Consider the following 15,262-nt stretch of genomic DNA (forward strand, 5'->3'; position numbering starts at 1 on the left):
TAACTTAACAACTACTGTGTATAGACTTGTAAAGGTTCGAAGAGAAAGAAGATGATTGACCATGTCAATTGTCACGTCATGTGTCAAATTTCCTTTTCGAATTTACCATTGTGAAAATATTTTCACTATTGTAAAAATCTGTAAACATCGGCGTAGAATCGCCATTAATATATAAGTATTTTATATAGAATTAATTCAAAATGCCACCCAAGTTCGATCCCACCGAAATTAAATATGGTAAGTATTCAAAATAATAAAAAAACTAAATAAAATATAACCTATGTTTGTGTTATGTACTAAAATATGAATCGTAATATTTGTTTTCAGTTTACATGAGATGTGTCGGAGGAGAAGTTGGAGCTACCTCTTCTTTGGCTCCTAAAATTGGTCCTCTAGGTTTGGTAAGCTTACCTCTATAAAATGATACATGTCTCAAACAAATTGTTTTGTTAACTTTGTGCTTCTATTACAGTCTCCCAAAAAAGTTGGTGACGATATTGCCAAAGGTACTGCTGATTGGAAAGGTCTTAAAATCACAGTTCAATTGAAAATCCAAAATCGTCAAGCTACCATTTCTGTAGTCCCATCTGCTTCCTCCCTGATCATTAGGGCTCTTAAAGAACCACCACGCGATAGGAAGAAGCAAAAGAACAGTAAGTAAATAACAGCAATGAACATAATTTAATTAAATGTTTTGTTGATTTTATAAGATGTGATGCTTTTGTATATCTGAATATTTCTGTGCAAGCTGTCAAGTTATCTAAGTGCATTATATTTTTATATCTATTTTACTAATTATAAGCATGTTGCAACAAAATTATGACTGAGAACGTTTGCCCAATAATTGCGTAGAATTCTTCACACCATAATAGATACAAAATACTAAAATATTTGACAAAAAAATGTATTCAAACTTTTAGATGCAGTTTTTGAGTTCTGTTTTTTCCTGTATATTATTATAAGTAAATCTTGGACATTTAGTTTAAGGGTCTGATAGCTACAAATATAACGATATTTAGTGTTTGGCAGTATTGCCATATTCTTAAAATAAATCGGGAAAGAGCATAGCATGTGATATAATTATTAATTTATTTATTGACATTGAAAATCTAAACTAGGTCAAATAACAAGATTAAAACTAACTAAAACAGTATTCAGGTACATTCATTCCAAAATATACCCTATTCCACGAACATACGCCTGTTTTGAATTACTTCGACAACGAATATTTTACTGTGCAAAATAAGAAGAACGAAAGAAAATTGCAAATTACATTGTTGTTTATTGGAATAATTATTAGCGCCATTTACTTTCGTACTTATGTTGCACAGTAAAATATTCGTTGTCGAAGTAATCCAAAACAGGCGGTTCGTGGAATGGCCCATAATAAAGAAATGGTCATAAAATTGATATAGTTGTGACAATTTTAAACAAATATCTTACTTGGCACTGTAGAAATCTCTTGATTAATGAGCAACATGAAGAATGGCTTTCGAAGATGGGTACCAAGTGGACTCCATTTATACTGATTTCTCGAAGGCCTTTGACACAGTGATCCATTCTTTACTCATCTATAAATTAAGATGAATTGGTTTTCCTGAATGGTTTCTTTCATGGTTGAGTAGTTATCTTGATGAATGAGTTCAGTTTGTTTTTATAATGGGTTCACTTTCGATTCCTATCTTGGTCAGTTCAGGGGTGCCACAAGACTGGCATGTGGATCCTCTTCTCTTTAACTTGTTTATTAATGATATTTCTGAGGTAATAAAAGTTTGTCAGTTTTTGCTATTTGCTGATGACCTTAAACTATATTTCAAAGTTTCAAATCTGTCTGATTGTCTAAGAATCCAGGAAGACTTGACTTCTCTATACAATTGGTCTCTTTCCAATTGTCTCCAGTTAAATAAGATTAATGAGCTGGAGGCTTTCATGACTGGGAGAGAACCCGATGCACTCTGTCTGGCTGAACACTGGCTATCAGATCTGGAATACAGGTCCTTAAGAGTCTCCAATTTTCTGCCAGCTTCAGCCTTCTGCCGAACAAACTGTAAGGGAGGCGGAGCAGCCATTTTAATAAATAAAAACATTCTCTTTAAAGAGTGGCATAATGTAAAAGATCTGTCCATACAGGGACAAATTGAATTATATTGTGCATATATTGAAAAATATAAGTTATATTTATTAACTGTATATAGGCCTCCGTCAGGCTCTTTTAGCGTTTTTATTGAAGTACTGGAGGGAGCTTGACAATCACTTAACCCTACTAAGAAAATCTTGATTCTTGGGGATTTTAATATTCATTTTAATACAGATTCTCCTCACTGTACAGAATTATGTAACCTAATGCATAGTTTCGGTTTTCATCAAAATAATTTCGAAGCCACCAGACAGAAAAACTGTCTCGATGTTCAGTTACAAGTTGTTGATCCTGGTATATCTGACCATAGAGGTATATACCTGGAATTCACCTTAATGGGAGAACAATTTTCTGATCCTCAAAAAGTGTTTTTTAGACCCATCACTGAGAGAGGAAGATACTTGTTCTTCTCTATGATAGAGGACATTTCATGGGACTTTATTAATGACACTAATATGAATGCGAATAATAAGTTTTCCTATTTTGTTCACATCATTTCCAATGCATTCTTGACCTGTTTCCTGGAAAAGTCTTACTCTAAAAGAAAGGGTCAGGCGGGTGTGGTGAGTTGGTTTAATGATAGCTTGAGAACAATGCGTGATAATATTCAATTTTTTATAGAACTTAATAAACAGCTTGATGCACCAAATTACCTACAGGAATACATAAAAAATATTAAAAATGAATATCGGACAGCAATAAAAGCAGCAAAGAAAGCTACCAATGACCAACTAATTTCAAACTCTCATAACCTGATTAAAACAATGTGGAATATCATTAATGAGTATAGAGGCATCACAAAAACTGAAACTAATTCTAATATAACACCTGATCAATTTAATCATTTTTTAAACATTGCCTCCGAGCTGCATAGCCGTACTCCTGCACCCCACAATGACCCACTCAACTATGCACCACCTTATGCTGAACAGATGTTTGAATTCCAACCAGTCTCTTTTAATGAGGTAAGAGATATTGTGAACTCTCTCAAAAATAAAAAAAGTAAGGACCCATTTAATTTAACTGTCAGCTTAATCAAAGGGATAAAAAATCTAATAATATGTCCTCTGACCAAGCTCATAAACTTATGTATAGCTGAGGGGGTTTTTCCTGAAGTTTTAAAAACTGCGGTGGTCACTCCGGTTTTTAAAAAGGGTGAGACAGATCAAATGTCTAATTACAGATCTATCTCTCTGTTACCTATATTCTCGAAGATATTTGAAAAATGTCTTGCTGGAAAAATAGCAAGTTTCTTTGAGTCTAACGGGCTCTTCGTTGAATCTCAATTTGGCTTCAGAAAGGGTTTGAAGACTGTTCAGGGTATTTTGAATCTTGTAACATACATCCAAGATGCTTTTGAACAAGGTAACTATGTGTTTTCCAAATTTTGCGACCTAAGTAAAGCCTTCGATTGTGTGTCCCACGAAATTCTTACTGCTAAATTGAGTAAATATAACTTCTCAATCTCCAGTATATCATTGATAAAAAATTATTTGATGGACCGCTGCCAGAGGGTGAGATTTGCAGGTGTTGAATCGGAGAGAGGATGCTTGCGCATAGGAGTTCCTCAGGGCTCTGTGTTGGGTCCCTTATTATTCTTGATATACATCAATGATTTACCACTTTCATGTCAAACTGCGCATTTCACTCTCTTTGCAGATGACACAACAATCTCATCCTGCAGTAAGGATTTGGTAACAGCAGTGGGGAGTTCGTGTGGTTCAGTGTCAGAGGCAGAACAATGGTTCCATTCTAATAGGCTGTTTCTCAATACAACCAAAACACAGTCCTTACTTTTTTCAACTAGAAATATTCCTGATGAACTGGACAATGCATCCTGTGCTAAATTTCTTGGTGTTCTGCTGGACCCTGGTCTGATATGGGATGCTCATACCACCTCTTTAGTGGCAAAGCTATCATCAAATACATTTTTGCTTCGTGGACTTTCATCCTGTGTTTCCGCTTCCATACTAAAGCAGGCATATTTTTCTTTGTGTCACTCACATATCTCCTATGCTATTCTCGCATGGGGCCATAGTGCAGGAGCGAAGGATGTATTCAGACTGCAGAGAAGGGCCATTCGCATTGTCGCAGGCTTGCCATATAAAGCCGATTGCAGACAAGTTTTTATAGATTGGAAAATATTAACATTACCTTGCCAGTGTATATTACCATATGATAATCTTATATATGTAAAATGCAATATGCATAAATTCCAGACTCATGAACAGATTCATAATATTAACACACGCTTTAGAGGGAACCTTGCCCCAAAGTTTCGTAGGCTGGAGAGGTGCAGAGATGGCCCATCATGTCTGGCTATACATTTCTTTAATAAATTACCCCTAATAATTCGAGAACTGCCCTTAGATACATACAAAATAAAAATCAAAGAACTTCTTTTGGTGGGTGCTTACTATACTCAGGAGGAATATCTCGGGGCTACCCTGTTGTGATAGTCCTACAGCTCTCTTAAAGGTTCTGTGTGCTCTTGTGTTTTTATGCTAATATTCTAACTTTGTGTTAAGTATTTAGACTAGGTGATGAAATTTTATAGATTTTACTTATTAAGTGTTAGCTTGCCAATGTATTTCAATGATGCATTTTAACAGACTTTGACTTATGTAAATACTTTGTATATTGACATCAATAAACTGAATTGAATTGAATTGAAATAAAGATAAGTGTTTTGTTATATCCTTTAGCAAATCTAAAAATAATGTTGTGTTTGACTATCACATTAATACAAGCGTTCTATCAAGAGTGACTGAAATAAAAGATATGGGGGTGTTATTTGACAGTTCCTTGTCATTTATCCCACAGATTAACAATTTGTCAAATAAAGCATACCATAATCTAGGTTTTATCACAAGAAACTCTCGAGATCTTTCTGTACCTACATATAGAATTTTATATCTTACTTTCTTCCGTAGCATCCTGTCTTATGCTTCTATAGTATGGTCACCATACTATTTTAACCATATTTACACCCTTGAATAAATTCAAAATAAGTTTCTCCAGATTTGTGCTTATAGATTAAACTTAAAGAACAAGTCTTCAGTGGAATTAAGGTCAAGGCTAAATATCAGTTCCTTAGAAGACTACAGAACTAAATGTGATTTAATTTTTCTCTATAATCTACTTGATCATACCACCGACTGTTCTGATTTATTAAATCTTATCAACTTTAGATGTAGCACTAGAATTCTTAGAGACATGCCCGTATTTTCTATAAAACACTATCTTATTTTTTTTATTTTTATTTATTAACGGGATACCACCCAATTTAATATATACACAAAATATTATAATTATCTAGTGATACAATAAATATAAAGATATAGTAAATATGTATGACAAAAATTGGCGATGCAGCTATATAGAAAAAACAAATATTAAAATAATACAAAGTAAATAACAAATATAAATCACATAAGATTACAAAATTTTTTTTAAACACTGTCTACAAATATTTTCTGAAGCGCACAGCAACAAATCAAGGTCTATTCTATTTCCATTTAGAATGATTCTACTCAGCGGAGAATGCCTACCAAAGTTGCAGAGATGAAATTTAATTGCAAAATTTTGGGATGTTGTAGTAACTCTAGAAGGAACATTAAAGTCAATTAGAGACAGTAGATCATTGCAATTAATTTTTGAATTCAGTAATTTATGAAGAAACAAAACATCAGCATACATCCGTCTAGAAGATAGCCTAGGAAGGTTTAATTTATTTCTAATTTCTGAGTAGGAATGGTCACTATCACACCAACTATGGCAAATTCTTTCCAATTAACAGGATTCAGACACTGGGAAATGACTTCAATCTAATTATCTGGTGGATATAAGATTTGTAAGATTTAAGCACTGCCTGACTGAGTACAGTTGAGTCTGCGAGTCTTTACCCGTGCGTCGTCACTTAAAGCATACGAAATAAGTCGGAAATCTATTTCACGCAACAACAACTGACAGAAAGTGGCTACTGTTCCGATTACGGGTTTTATTATAAAATTTGACGTTATCAAATATATAGAATGTCAAATGTAAGTTTTGCTTCAAAATTTTTGCGCAGAATTCCAGCTACATTTGAAGTAGCTTAATAAATTCTTTTATTATTATTGATTAATAAATAAATAAACAATTTTTAAAAAAATCCAATAACATATTTTATTTTTATTTTATTCACTTTGACGGAAATCTAAACACAGTCATTTCTTTAGTGTGTGAATGACGTTAGCTTTGTATGTTTTAAATATTAATTGCCTATTAAATATAATTATTTACCTTAAAATTTCAAAGCCCAATATAAAATTAGTTGTGAAAACAACTGTTTGTGTAATATAAAGAAACTTCAAAATGCAAAAATTCGACAAAAACCGCAAAAAGTTCAACTGACTGACAGCCACAAAATTAAACAAATCAGAAACGTCAAACAAATTGTGCTTAAAATATGAAAACATACCGAATCATCTTTTTTTGTACCTATCTCTTTTCAATGCACTGAGTCTAGATGGTTCATAAAAATAACATGTGTTGTTACTTAATAACAAACGGCAGCTGGTTTGTCATGAGTTTCATGCATGGAAGAGAATGATGCTAGATAAAAAGTATGTGTTTTATCTCGCCAGGTATTAATGACGCACGGGTAAAGACTCGCGGACTCAACTGTATCTCAAGGAATCGAAGATGAGTGACCTTTACCTTGGAGTCTTCATTTCATTTGATTTTATATGTCAGAGATTTTCATTTTAATAATATTTTCAGGAAATTTAATTTACTTAAATTATAATCATTTGTTTAACAATATTTATTAATTATTTAATACTTAGTTTAGTATTTGTGTTATGGTTAGGATACTTTATTTTTATTATTTGTAAAAATGGGGACATCCCGTAATAAATAAATAAACAATCTGGCAACCACAAATTCAAACATTTTGACTCTATTGCCTAATCTATCAGGGCATTTTGCAAGAAAAGTTATAATATCAAAGCAAACAACACCTATTTACTCGTTTATATTTGAAGAGTACAGGAGAAAAACAAAGAATGTCACTATATCGTCGCCTTAGTACTAGAGTAGAGTAGAGTAGAGTATTTATTGGTAATAATGTACAAATGTACTTTTACAGGTCAGCAATAATTAAAATTGTCTAAAATTACATTAAAAGTTGACAGTACTTCAGTAAAAAAAACCTATTACTAAAATTTAAAAACTAAACACTAATTAAATTACAGGACAAAACAAAATTTAGATCTGAAGTACTCCTCAAATGAGTAGAAAGCACCCATCAGAAGATAATTTTTAATTTGTCTCTTAAATTGGTTAAAATCAAGACTTTTAATAGATATTGGTATACAGTTATAAAATTTCAATGCTAGGTATCTGGTTCCATTTCTGGTCCTCTCAAGTCGACTGAAGTCTGGTACAAGGGCATCATGATTTCTAGTCTGATAAGTATGCTGTTGTGTTTTATACAGATCTACATTTTGATGAACATACAACAGGCACTGCATAATGTACACAGAAGGTAGTGTGAGAATCCTCAGGTTTCTGAAAGACTGCCTACAATCGTCCCGATAACCCTGACCTGTGATTATGCGAATACACTTTCTCTGCTGACCAAACACCTTATCTATATGGCAAGAGTGTCCCCAGGAAAGGATTGCGTAAGTTAGTCGTGAGTGAAAGTTGCTGTGATATGATGTAAGAAGGGTTTGAAGGGAGGTAACCTTAGATAGGTTTCTAAATAAAAAGAGTTGGCTTGAGAGCTTTTGGGAAAGTTTCAGTATGTGCCGTTCCCAAGTGAGTCCCTGATCAAGATAAACACCAAGAAATTTAGCTTCCTGTGAACAATCTGTTAAAATTGGATGTGTAATGGTGTTATGTCTTAGGGTAAAGTTCACTGTTTGTGATTTTGAGTTATTGAGAGAGAGACGATTTGCCAAAAACCATTGGAACAAATTGCTCTCTGTGGTCTCAAGATCAATATCACTGATTTGGGAAGGGTGGTAACTTTGATAGCATGTAGTATCATCAGCAAATAGGACTGTGCTTACCGGGCCCTCTTGTGAAAATCCCAAGTCATTTATATAAATGAGAAATAATATTGGACCTAGAACTGACCCTTGAGGCACTCCATACATCAAAGGTTTTTTATCAGATTTGAGCTGGTTAAAAAACACATATTGAAATCTATCTGATAGATAAGACTCAATCAATTGAATAGACATAGGATGAAAATTATAGGCATGTAATTTTTTAAGAAGAATACTATGAGTGACACAATCAAAAGCTTTAGTAAGATCAAGGAACGAGGCAAGGGTATCAAGAAAGTTTTCAAATCCTTCCAAAATACTGCCTGTAAAATGATCGATAGCAAGTGTTGTTGTTTTGTTTTTTCTAAATCCAAATTGCTGCACTGCAAAAAGCCGATTAGATTCAAAATAGTCATTGATCTGCTTCTTTAGGATTCTCTCAAACACTTTGGAAAGAATTGGCAAAAGAGAAATTGGACGAAAGTTATTATGATCATCAGCCGAACCTTTACGTTTAAAGAGAGGTATGACTTTCGCAGTTTTAAACACTGAAGGAAAAATGCAGGATGAAATTGAGTAGTTTATTAGTTTAGTTAAAGGTAAGCTAATGTTGTGTTTAATTGCCTTGATTATTTTTGTGTTCATTCCATCCGGGTCCTTGCTCTGGCTATTTTTTAATTCTTCAATTGCTTTTACAACTTCCTCCAAATTTGTTGGCTCAAATCTGAAGGAGCAATGATTAGAGGCGAATGAAGGAGCATGTGGTATAAAATTAAGGTATGTATTGAATGATTGGTCAGTATGATTAAGTGTATTTATTACATTTTCAGCAATACCACAGAAGAAATCATTAAAACTATTTGCATTGAGTGATGAATTTTTTATTGGTAAATTCTTACATCTTGAGTTTATTAGGGACCACATAGCCTGTTGACGGTTGTTAGAGTTTAATATAAAATCATCATTAGATTTAATCTTTGCCTTATGTATAGCATGTCTGTATTTTTTCCTATATTCTGAGAGTGTTTTCTTTGTCACTAAAACGGGGTCACTTTTATTTAAAGATGTCAAAAATTGTAGTTTCTCCCTCATAAGTTTCAAATCATCATTAAACCAAGAATTTTTTTTACATTGTTTACCTTGCTCAACAAGCCTAGATTTTTCAGGAAAAGACAGATTTATTGCCTGCGTTAAAATATCGATAAACATTTTAAACCTTGAGTCCACATCAATACATTCATTATCAATAAATTCAAAATTTTGTAAGCAAAGATTGTTATTTAAAGAGGCCAGTCCCATCTCTGTAATGGGCCTGTAGCTTATTCTAGATTTAGAAGTAGTTTGGGACACTTCACATTTAAACAATATGCCTTTGTGGTCTGAAGTGTGTGAAAGATCAACAGCTTCGGATTGCAACATGGTACTATTAATATTTGTAAATATGTTATCAAGACATCTATTATAACGGGTGTTAAATTTTATTGATTTTTTGAGGTTATAGGATCTAAAGAAATTGCACAGATCCAGGGCTGCAATATCCCTTTCATTGAAGTGCACATTGAAATCCCCTGTTATAATAAGAGGTTTATTTGTATTTAACTTTTTGAAAACTTTTGACATTGTATTGAAGAATTGATTTAAATCACCATCTGGGGTACGATACACAGTGACAAGTTGAATATCAGATTTTACCAAATGTACACCTGTTATTTCACAATGTTTTTCAAGAGATAAACTTTCAAGATTTAATGAAACAGAATCAAAGGTTTCTTTAATATATATACTTACACCCCCATGAGAGCCCACAGTCCTTGCAAAGCCAGAAATCATTCTGTAGTTCTTAATTTTAATTGAAAATAGTTCCTCAGATACTAGCCAGTGTTCATTTATACATAAGCAATCTGCTGATACTTCATTGAGGAGGACCTCCAGATCTAAGAAGGAGGTACGCAAACATTGTATATTACAGTGTAAAATAGTTTTTTGTGCTTTCTTAAAATTTCCTAAAATACCTTTATTATTATTATTATGTACAGGAACATTTACTGCACCACGGTTTTCTTCAGCGGATTCACTGAGGATCGAGGGCGTTGAACATGGAGAAAATGGTTTATGTTAGTTCCCAGTGGCCATAAATCAGATGACATTATGGCATCATTGTTTATCTCAGGAACTCCTACCTTAAAAGAGCTATATAGGTGGTTCTTTTTGGTAACCATCTTCTCACACACACAGTCCTGGTCAAGCTCATATTTTTTGAGAAAGTTGAAAACATCAGTTGCTTCAGTTTCAGGAGTAAAACCTGATATAAATACCCATGATTTAATTGGAGTAGGTGCTACAACCTTTAGTAGGTTATCAGTGTTAATGCCTTTCTTGGGACTTGGTCTTCTGTTTTGTTACTATAACTTGATAACTCCAAAATTGACGTTTTTGAGGTAACTAGTTCACAAGATGTATTTTATTTGCCTCCATATTGTGTAAAAACTTGATAGCTCACTTCAAACGGGTTAAGTATTTATTTATGATTGACGAAAGTTGATAAAACTCAAATGCCACTAATATTCAGTGCTAAAACTTGACAAGATAAGTTATCAAGCTATTATTTAATCGAAATAATCGTGTATATGATATACACTGAATGCTATAACTAGATAACTCGAGTTATCTAGTTTTAGCACGTGTTTCTCTGAAACCACTGAACTTACCACATAATTGCTATCTGTTTATTCGGTTCATTTTAATGCAAGAATTCGAGAATTGTTAGCAGATCTGGCAACCCCCATGGCAGAGGGCTAATTTTCAACAAAATAATGTTCAAAATATTAGTTATGTTAAAAAGTTCACTTATGCGACTTAGCACAACATGCGACATTACCAAATGTTAACATTATGGTAGTGCTAAAAGTTGATAACTTTAATTTTTCATGTTTTTTTCCATATTGGAAAACAAATTTACACCATATTCCTAAATAGATCAGTTGCCAAAAAGTTAAGGAACAGTATTTTAGAGCCGCAGAGTGAATTCCGTATTTACCAACATCATGGTAGCAGCACAAATATCTTTAAACTCGTTTATCTCGAAAACTACTAATTTCGAGTTATCAAGTTATAGTATTAAGGCAACGATATGTACTTTAGCATGTTTATATTAGGTCATCCTATTTCAAATAAATAAAGTATTATTTTTCATGAATTTTGGCTTTTCTTGCCATGTAGTAGCAAAAACTGAGTACTATCGACTAGCAGGGGTGGCCAAACTGTGGCTCGCGAGCCACATGTGGCTCTTTGAAGGATTATTTGTGGCTCTCAATAACTGTACCTGAATTACTTTTAATTTTTGTGTTTCAAAATATCTTAAATTACTGACAACAAATATAAAAGACTAGTGTAACATCAGGACTTACATAGACAAGGAGACCCCTTATCACTGTTGCTATTCAATTTGTCCCTAGAATATGTAATAAGTAAAATATCATTTGAGCTGACAGGAGATTTGTGTATCGAGGATCAAAATTATTGTTGGCCTTATTGTTGGTATTATTGTTTACTGATGATCTAGGTGCAGTGACTCATTCTACAAGAAACGTGAGAGAGGTATTTTCACAACTTGATAAAGAAACAGGTAGTCTGAGCCTTCAAATAAATGAAGAGAAGACGAAATACACGCTAGTAACCAAAAATCCAATTGTCAAAGAGTTAGGCAGAACATAAATATTAATGACCACAACTTCGAAGTAGTAAAAGAGTTTAAATACCTAGGGGCGATATTCACAGATGACAACCACATATTATAAAAAAGAGGTCTCGGCAAGGATAGCTGCATGGAATAGAGCATTTTAGTCTGTATCATCATTATTAAGATCTAAACTGCTAAAAAGAAAATCTGAATTAAGATTGTACTGTACATGCCAATTATTCATCCAATGCTTGCTGGTATTTGAAAGGAAAGTTCTCAGAATGATATTTTTGGCCCTCAAAATGATGAATTGACAGGAGAGTGGTGAAGGTGCTGCAAAGCTAAATTGTATGATAATGAAAACATTGTGAGACATATAAAAGCTAATATTAAGGTAGACAGGTCATGTGGTAAGATCGGAGGAAGACAGTGTTAAAGACAGTGTTTTTTGAGAGACGGTAGAAGATTAGGCCGTCCTAGAGAAAGATAGAAGGATGATGAAGATTCGAATAAGTATCCTGAATTAGTAAAGGCTGCTTGTAGAATTATTAGCATATTTGAAACGACGCTGACGATATGATCCGTTTTATTTCACTTTAAAATTCGTGAAATCCAAACAATGTGAGAAAAATTTAATACCTTTTTTACACTTTTTCAATAATTGTTTAATTGCGGCTCGTGAAAAAATTCAAATTTTGAAAATTGGCTCGGATTATCAAGGAGCTTGGCCACTCCTGGACTAGACTATCGATTCAGAACAATAACTAGAAAGATCAGTATATATAAATTTTCTAAAAATTTGTATCCAGGCGAAGGACCAGGATTGTCCACACGCCACTGAACAAAAATAAGGAATGTTAGCAGTTTTTTGGTGCATTAATAAGTTAGGATAGATTAATATTATATTAAGAATATAGAATAAGAATTGCTAGAATTCTGCTAAGAATCTAATAAAAAGTAGTTTTTAGATATAATTAAACCTTTATTGGTGTTTATCTCAATATGTACAAAATGTGACATTCCCTGTTTTTCCCCTGTACTCTTCATTTTATGTAAATAAAAAAATCTCAGAATCCATTAAAAAATATAATAAAAACATACTTTTGAAAGCTTTCTCTGTATATTTGAAGCATACAACATATATACATTACAGGGCATGGTAACACTGCCAAACTCAAATATTTTGTTCTGTGGACATTATTTGCAGCTATCTTCACAGACTCTCAACCTAAATGTTCAGATTCTGCAGTACTTTCTTTACCACCTTACAATAGGGCTTTTCATTCACAGTCATTTGTTTTGAGCTTCTGTCATGTGTCACATAATATTAATATATCTACGTCGTACGTTATTGGTATATACCAATGATACAAACCAAAGACATATGACGTAGATATATTAATATTATGTGACACATGACAGAAGCTCGAAACAAATGACAATCGATGAAAAGCCCTATTCACATACAGTTGGAAAAATGACAGAATACCCATGAACGATCACATCAATCACTTATTTTGTATTTGCTGTCATATGGATTTTTAAATTTTTAACATTCTTGCAACAACAGTTCTAAATTTTTATTTGTAACTTTTATTTCTTATTTATTTTATTGTAATCACTGTTTTATTTTAATCATGTACTTTACTATATATTGTACTCTACTTTGACTAGTCCGATAAGATTTATACATTTTTTTTTGTAAGAATTGTGTAAACTTTGTGGATGAATAAATTCTATCTATCTATCTATCTTTCTATAAATAACAAATGTTTGTTATAGATATGTAATAAGTAATTGATGTGATCGTTCATGGGTATTCTTTCATTTTTCCGACTGTATTTGCCCAAGCAGTTTTAATTTTTGTGTTTGTTGCGTTGAAAAATGTAACATTTTCATAGAAATTTCAAAATATGGCCTCCTTTATGATCTAACTTTATAATAACTGTATTTATTATTGGATATTAATGTATAATACTAAAACCATAAAACTTATTTTTGAATGATAAATCAGAACCCCAGACGTTCATCCTATGAAGTTTAACAGCAAAAATATTGGTATTTATATTTCTCTGATGTTTGAGAAAAAGGGTTTAAGTCAGAATTGCACATCGATAATGGACCATAATTCTGGACCAGAAAAATCGGCTTTTTTTATTGGTACATACAGTTTAAGCCTACAACAATTATTGTCTACAGAATTGCACATCGATAACGTTTTGATGATTTCAGAACCAGCAAAAACGGCTTTTTTTATTGGTACGTACAGTTTAAGTCTACAACAATTGTAGACTTAACTGTATGTAAGTCTACAATTGTTGTAGACTTAAACTGTATGTACCAATAAAAAGAGCTGATTTTTCTGGTCCAGAAATCATCAAAACGTTATCGATGTGCAATTCTGACTTAAGCCCTTTTTGCCAAACATCAGAGATTTATTTAAATAGATTTCGTATTATTTTGTAAGCAGAATCACATTTTAATTGTGATTTCCTATTTTTCATAATTTTTCAATTTTTTAAAGGTTTTTTTGTACTTTTTTAGTATCCGTAACAGAATTCATAAAGAAAGACTCAATATTCACAATTTAATAGCATTTTCCGTTTTCTCGATTTTTACGTATGTTTGATTTTAACATATTAATACCTATTTTTATTTTTAGTTAAACACACTGGTAACATTACTTTCGATGAAATCATCGCTATTGCCAGACAGATGAGGCCCAGGTCGATGGCCAAACAGTTATCCGGAACTGTAAAAGAGGTTTTAGGAACAGCCCAATCAGTTGGATGTACAATTGATGGTAAAGCAGCACATGATGTTATTGACGAGGTTAATGAAGGAACCATAGAAGTACCAGATGAATAAACTATTATTAGAATATTTTTTCTAAGTTATCAGTTGTTTTATTTAACCTTTATCCAAATGTGGCATTTTTTAATTTGTTAAGAATGTAATTGATGGATTCGACCGTTACTTGATGGAAGTTCATTTTATCTCACAATAAAACACTGAAAAACGTTTGTTTTTCTATACTTCCACAAAATTTATTACAACTATGTTATTACTACAGCTGTTTCGGCAAAATGCCTTTCTCAAGTGATATATTTTACAATGTGTTTGCCTTTTTAAGTCTTTAACTGAAGAGGTTGAGGAGTGGGGAGCTGTTTGTCTCGAGTTGGTCATTCAGAATTATATCTGTATGTATTTTTCAATTTATTAATTTCCATTGATTCTAAAAGTGATAGCTTAAGGCCTTTATTTTGAATATGTAGAATTTGAAACTCTTATTGAAAGAATGATTATGATCTAGAAGGTGAAGTGCGTATGTAGAAGTGTCTGTTTTTCTATTGTTGAAAGCCCTTTTGTGTTCTGCTATCCGTTTGTCAAAAGTTCTGCCAGTTTGAC

At 32.7% G+C, this 15,262-nt stretch overlaps 1 protein-coding gene across 1 annotated transcript; it reads left to right on the forward strand.

The window, feature by feature from the left end:
- The first annotated feature begins 49 nt into the window (after positions 1 to 49).
- LOC114330380 (60S ribosomal protein L12) lies at positions 50 to 14,751 on the forward strand. The gene is made up of 4 exons (XM_028279720.2): positions 50 to 237; positions 328 to 401; positions 473 to 653; positions 14,517 to 14,751. Exons 1-4 carry the CDS (start codon positions 201 to 203, stop codon positions 14,720 to 14,722), a joined length of 498 nt encoding a protein of 165 aa, XP_028135521.1. The 5' UTR covers positions 50 to 200; the 3' UTR covers positions 14,723 to 14,751.
- The last annotated feature ends 511 nt before the right edge of the window (positions 14,752 to 15,262 follow it).

Source organism: Diabrotica virgifera, chromosome 6, assembly GCF_917563875.1.
Source record: "Diabrotica virgifera virgifera chromosome 6, PGI_DIABVI_V3a".
Taxonomy (NCBI): Eukaryota; Metazoa; Arthropoda; class Insecta; order Coleoptera; family Chrysomelidae; genus Diabrotica; species Diabrotica virgifera.